Source organism: Muntiacus reevesi, chromosome 2, assembly GCF_963930625.1.
Source record: "Muntiacus reevesi chromosome 2, mMunRee1.1, whole genome shotgun sequence".
In the NCBI taxonomy this organism is placed as follows: domain Eukaryota; kingdom Metazoa; phylum Chordata; class Mammalia; order Artiodactyla; family Cervidae; genus Muntiacus; species Muntiacus reevesi.
This window is the reverse complement of record NC_089250.1, coordinates 141,390,036-141,396,035: the sequence shown is the minus strand read 5'-3', so window position 1 is coordinate 141,396,035 and position 6,000 is coordinate 141,390,036. Positions and strand designations below refer to the sequence as shown.

The 6,000-nt window shown below is 48.0% G+C and overlaps 1 protein-coding gene across 1 annotated transcript in view; it reads left to right on the top strand.

Moving 5' to 3' along the window:
- The first annotated feature begins 635 nt into the window (after nt 1-635).
- The window catches only part of RRP12 (ribosomal RNA processing 12 homolog), a 28,872-nt gene continuing 23,507 nt past the window's right edge, over nt 636-6,000 (top strand). The window contains exons 1-6 of the mRNA XM_065923008.1: nt 636-859; nt 1,390-1,622; nt 3,113-3,196; nt 4,527-4,603; nt 5,066-5,171; nt 5,370-5,486. Coding sequence (XP_065779080.1) covers nt 721-859; nt 1,390-1,622; nt 3,113-3,196; nt 4,527-4,603; nt 5,066-5,171; nt 5,370-5,486 — 756 coding nt within the window. The 5' untranslated portion in view covers nt 636-720. The remainder of the gene's footprint in view (nt 860-1,389; nt 1,623-3,112; nt 3,197-4,526; nt 4,604-5,065; nt 5,172-5,369; nt 5,487-6,000) is intronic.

Sequence of the window (6,000 nt, the reverse complement as noted above, 5' to 3'; positions counted from 1 at the left end):
CATGGACTGCAGTCTGCCAGGCTCCTCTGCTCATGGGATTCCCCCAGGAAGAATACTGGAGTGGGCTGCCATTTCCTTCTCCAGGGGATCTTCCTAACCCAGGGATTGAACCCTTGTCTGCTGTGTCTTCTGCATTGGCAGGCAGATTCTTTACCACTAGCGCCACCTGGTTTCTATGCTTACCTTTTGAAATTAGATTTTTTTAAAAAATTATTTTTACTTATTTGGCTGCAAAGGTTCTTAGTTGTGGCACGTGGAATCTAGTTCCCTGACCAGGGATCGAACTCAGGCCCCCTGTATAGACAGTGCAGAGTCTTAGCCACTGGACCACCAGGGAATTAGATTTTAACCCTTGAAATTAGATTTTTAAAAGTAATATAAATGTACGTTTGTGTTTTAACCTGCAAAGGAATTCCAGTTTAACAAGGCTCACTCTTGTGGCCAAGAAGCAGTAGCCTTGGGGTAAGAGCCCCAGGTACACTCTACCACCAGAACTTCCTTCCTAGAAATGGGTCTCCCTCCAGCCTCTCCTTCAACCGAGGCTACAGCCTGGAGACTACATGAAACCGGATGTTGATTCTTTTGCCATGGAAACGGACAGCGAATAAGGAAGTTACGCCAGAGGAAGAGGAAGTGGAGCGGCTGCGAACCCACGTGGGTCCTGCGTGTATTTTAGTTCCCCGAACCCAGTCTTTTAAACTCACTCCCTGCATACTAGGCATGGGTCGCTCGGGGAAGTTGCCCTCCGGGGTCTCGGCCAAGTTGAAACGCTGGAAGAAAGGCCACAGCAGCGACAGCAACCCGGTCATCTGCCGCCACCGCCAGGCCGCCCGCAGCCGCTTCTTCAGCCGGCCTTCAGGTAGCAGGGTCGCGATCAAGGCGCAGCCGGGCGGCGGGGTTTTGGGCCGGCTTGAGTCTCGATGGATCTAAGCCGCTCTGGGGCCCAGGCACCAGACGCTTCGTCTCTTAAAATGTCCAATCTCGAATCTGCTGTAAGGGCCCACTCTCCCCGTTTAACAGATGCAGAAAGTGAGTTCACAGGAAGGAGATAACTTGGCTTGCGTACCACAAGTGTCTGCGTCTGTAATCATGCCTGTGATTAATCTTGGCTCTTCACAGAGCGCTTTCACCCTCTTCTCTTTCCCAGGCCCCTCACTGCAGCCCCCAGCCGACTCACACAAGCGAAACCGTTAGCTGGAGGGTTCCCTTTCTGGGTCTGATAAGTTCTAGGCGTACCGCGGTCTGCTGAGGCGGACAGCGTTCGGAATTTAGCCTCTCAGATTAGGAGCCCAGACTCTGTCGGTTTGTTTCCTAGGGATGGTTCTTGTTCTCTTGGCCAAGGAGTTTCGAGTAGAAGTGGGGGCCTTATTCTTTATCGCTGGTTCTCAGGAAAGAGCGACTTGACAGTTGATGCCGTGAAGCTGCATAATGAGCTGCAGTCAGGGTCCCTGCGCCTGGGCAAAAGCGAAGCCCCTGAGACGGCCATGGAAGAAGACGAGGTGACGCCGGCTTTCACCGAGAAGTCTTCTGGCACCTTCCTGAGCGGCCTGTCTGACTGCACAAACGTCACCTTCAGCAAAGTGCAGCGCTTCTGGGAGTCCAACTCGGCTGCCCACAAGGAGGTAGGGGGAAGCTCAGCCTGAGGCTAGTTGGGGGGCGGGGTGCGGACAATTGACTGATGTCTGGTGACAACAGGTGGAATTTCTGGGTGTTGTATCACCCTTCCCACCCTATGTCCCTGACCTATTGCATCTCCTAGGGCAGGTTCCACTCTGCTTTTTCTGAGTATCTTCTCATCTCAAGTGTAAAGTCCCTCAGTGTATTTTCCAGACAATTTCCAAATGTCCAAAAAATATTTTGCAAACGTTTATCTCTTCAACTATACCTAACACAGGCCTTTTTATATAGACTGTTTTCAGAAAACATTTGTTAAATAAATTAACACTGAATAACAGTGGCTAGGAAATGTTTTATCTAACAGGACCTAAATGTTACTTTTTTTGGTTTATAATTTTAAATTATATATTTATATTTTTTCATTGTTTAAATGAAAAGTGTCAAAACTATAAATGATAACAAAGTGAGATGAGTAGAATAAATTATGAAAGTTGGCCTCCCAGCTTAACTTCTTTGTGGTAGTTGCTGTTAACAAGTCACTGTGTACTTTTCTAGACCAGTGCTGTCCGACAGAAATGTAATGTGAGCCACACAAAGGATTTTAAGTTTTCTAGTAGCTATGTTAAATAAAAGTAAAAAAAGATGCAGGTGAAAGTAACCTTAATTATGTATCTCTCATGTAACCTGGTATACTCCAAATATTGTCATTTCAACTTATAATCAATATTTTTTAAAAGTGAGATATTTTTCATTATATTTACTGTACTGAGTTTTCAGAATCTAGTCTGACACCTCCATTTGGATGCTAAATTTTTGTTGGCAGTACTTGACTAGTATTTAAAGTTCATGAAGCTTACAATTGCAAAAGTAGATTCTTATACCCAAATAGTTCTAAATCTGTTTCCCAATAAGTATTTGATGTTTAAAGAGGCAGTTCCTCAGTCATACTAGCCAGATCTCAAGTTCTCAATAGTCTTTTATCAAGTTATTAATACTATTCTAGACTTTTTTACCCAGACTTTGTCTAGTTTTACTGAAGCACCATTATATTTTATATACACTATTCTACAACTTTTTTCCCACTGATCAGCGTTTCTAAATTCATCTATGTAGGTGGTCACCATTCTTTTCAGTGGTTACATCGTATTCCAATCTGTCATTAGTATATGACACTACATTATTAATCCCCTGCTGAAGGCTGCGTCATTGTTCCAATTGGTTGCTGCAGTGAACACACTTGTACACAAATGTTTGCATATTTGTGCGGGTATTTCTATAAGGGGTAGAGCCCTGGAGATGGGTTTTGGGGCAAATGTGTATGTCTTCCAGTTTGCTGGGCCCCGTGATGTGTTCCCCTGGCTCAGGGTGCAGTTCATCTTGTCTGCTCTGGGCTTTGTCAGGAGATTAATTGGTGACGGAGGAAGGAGAAGAGGCTACCCTGGGGTGGGATTTGATTGGAAATAGATGTGACAGATGACTTCTCCCTTATGTGCAGATCTGTGCTGTCTTGGCTGCTGTCACAGAGGTGATTCGCTCCCAGGGTGGGAAGGAAACCGAGACTGAGTACTTTGCCGCACTGGTGAGTGAATGCGGCTTTCCGGTGGGCATTGGGAGCAGCAGGTTCTTCAGGCTGTAGAGAGAAGACAGGGACCCCTGCATGCAGGGGTGGAGAAGACAACCTTGAAAAGGTGAAAGGGCTTCAGTTATTCTCAAATGGCTTGGTAAGGCTGGCAGGATTTCCTATATGATTCTTGTGAAACAAAATCCAGTCCTCTATTTCTTTCCCTAGTTGATAAAACTGGGTTACACCCAGGGGATTCTCTAGTAAAACTGTTTTTAGAGTAGCCTGGGGGTTCCCAACATGCTTTCAGGGAATTTGCTGTTGTTTAGTCTCTAGGTCTTGTCCGATTCTTTTGCGACCCCATGGACTGTAGCCCGCCAGGCTCCTCTGTCCATGGGATTCTCCAGGCAAGAATACTGGAGTGGGTTGCCATTTCCTTCTCCAGGGGATCTTCCCAACTCAGGGACTGAGCCCACATCTCCTGCATTGCAGGCAGATTCTTTACCTCAGAGCCACTGGGGAAGCCCTTTGGGGGCTTGGCTAGGTGAAAATTATTTCCGTAGTACTACTAGACCATCATTTACTTTTTTCTATGTTGTGAGTGTACCTTAGAGTTTTCCAGAAGTTATGTAATGTCTAATGACATTTTAACAGCTCATGGAATTGTGCTTGCATATTCTTTTTTTTGTGTGCTTACATATTCTTATGTTTAAAAGAGAATTTCTCCATTTTAATTTTTAATATGATAAATATCAGTAAATATAATTTTCATAAACAAAATACCTGGGGAAATCCTCAATAATTTTTAAGGGTTTAAAAGTGTGAGAACCACTACTGTGGAGAAGGTGCGAACTATAACCTATGGGCATCATCTGACCCGTGGCCTGTTTTTGTATAGCCTGAGGTCTAAGGATGGATTTTACATTTTTATAAGATGGTTAAAACACACAAAGAAGAATATGCAGCAGAGACCACATGTGGCCTGCAAAGCCTGAAATATTTATTATCTGGCTGCTTTTTTCAGAAAATGCTTTTTAACCTCTGTTCTAGAATAATGAAGTAAATTGAATAGCAGTATAATGGTTTTCATAACATGTCAGGTAGTGTTCTAAGTGTGATGTGTATTAATTCAGTTAAACCCCATGACAACTTAATTATCCCTGTTTTACAAGTGAGGAAACCCGAGTTACAGAAAAGTTAAGTTGCTAGTCCAGAGTCACAGTGACAGAGGTGGGATTTCAGCTTCTGACACCAGGGTCCTAACCATCCGCATGGGTACACGGGGCCCCCGTACCCCATTTGCCCAGCATGACGTGCTTCCCACATTCCCACCCCATGGCCTGGTCAGATGACAACCATGGAAGCGGTGGAGTCCACGGAGTCTCTGGCTGCTGTTGCCTACCTGCTGAACCTTGTCCTCAAGCGGTGAGTCCTGGCTCCTTGTGAGGGAAGAAGGGAGAGGGGCTGGAGAGAGTAACACAGAAATTATTAAAGAGAACCAAGAGATGCTAAGTATCCAGTGGCAGTCTCCCGGCTCAGGCTCCAGGTGGCCTGGGATGTTAACAGGACAGAATGTGACTGGGGTGGCTGGGCAGGAGGGATGAGGTGGAATGTGGGGCCCTCTTGTCTGGGGACCTGCAGCCAGGGGACATGTGGGGAGAGGACTGGGGGGAGCTTCTAAGGGCCCATTGGGTCGGTAGTGGTGGAGAATATGAGGGAGGCAGGGAGCTAAAGGACCGTCGAAACGCACTGAAGTGGGTGTCACGACAGGGGAGCCAGCTGAGTGACGGGGCCCGCGCTACCCCGCTCTGTCCAGCTTCTCCACCAGACCAGCAGCTCTTGGAGACCCCCCTGGGCTTCTCACCGTCTCTGTTCTCTCCCCCGCAGCGTGCCCAGTCCTGTGCTCATTAAGAAGTTCTCCGATACCTCCAAAGCCTTCATGGATATCATGTCAGCCCAGGCCATCAGTGGCTCCACCTCTGCCCTCCGATGGGTCAGTGTCTGGGTGTCCCCCTGCCATCTTCCAGAGCCCACCTGATTTGGCTAAAGCTTGCGTGCTTCCTGGGAGGGATATAGGCACTCTGCGGACCCTCAGAAAGCCCTTTGGCATTTTCCGGAGTCCCCGAGAACCCGGGCTGTCTCCCACCTAGCTGAAGCGGGTGGAGCTGAGGGTCTCTGCCTCTCCTCTCAGGTCCTCTCCTGTCTGGCCACCCTTCTGCGGAAGCAGGACCTGGAGGCCTGGAGCTTCCCTGTGACCCTGCAGGTGCACCACGGGCTGCTGAGCTTCACCGTGCACACCAAGCCCAAGGTGAGGCTGTGGGACCCCGGGGTGGGAGGGGCGGCCACTTCCATCCCAGTAAGCCGGCTGCTGCTGGCCCGCTGAGTGGCCCAGGGAGGTCACCCTGAGTGCTGGACTCCTATCCGGAGTTTCTGCTCCTGCCTGAAGCCCTGTCTGCTCACTCCTTCTGCAGGACGGATGGTCATAGTCAGGCCTGTTTGAGTCTCTGCTGCCTCACTGGTCAGTGATGTATTTAGTTACAGTGGAAGGAGAGGGGGCTGGAGGGGGCTTTGGAGTCACACAGAACTGAGCTGAATATTTGACTCACTGTGCTGGGACCGTGGACAAGTTACCTAATCTCTCTGAGTCTTGGTTTTTTAAGCTGTAAATAGGGATAATAAATCAACTTTGCTGCAAGGTCATGGCGACACTCGGGTGATTTTCTCAGACCCGGTACAGGCCCTGGCTTATAGCCAGTGCCTAGTAAGTGGTGCTCGGCCACGCTGCTTCCTTCTGAAATTTAGAACTGGGGGGCGTGTATCAG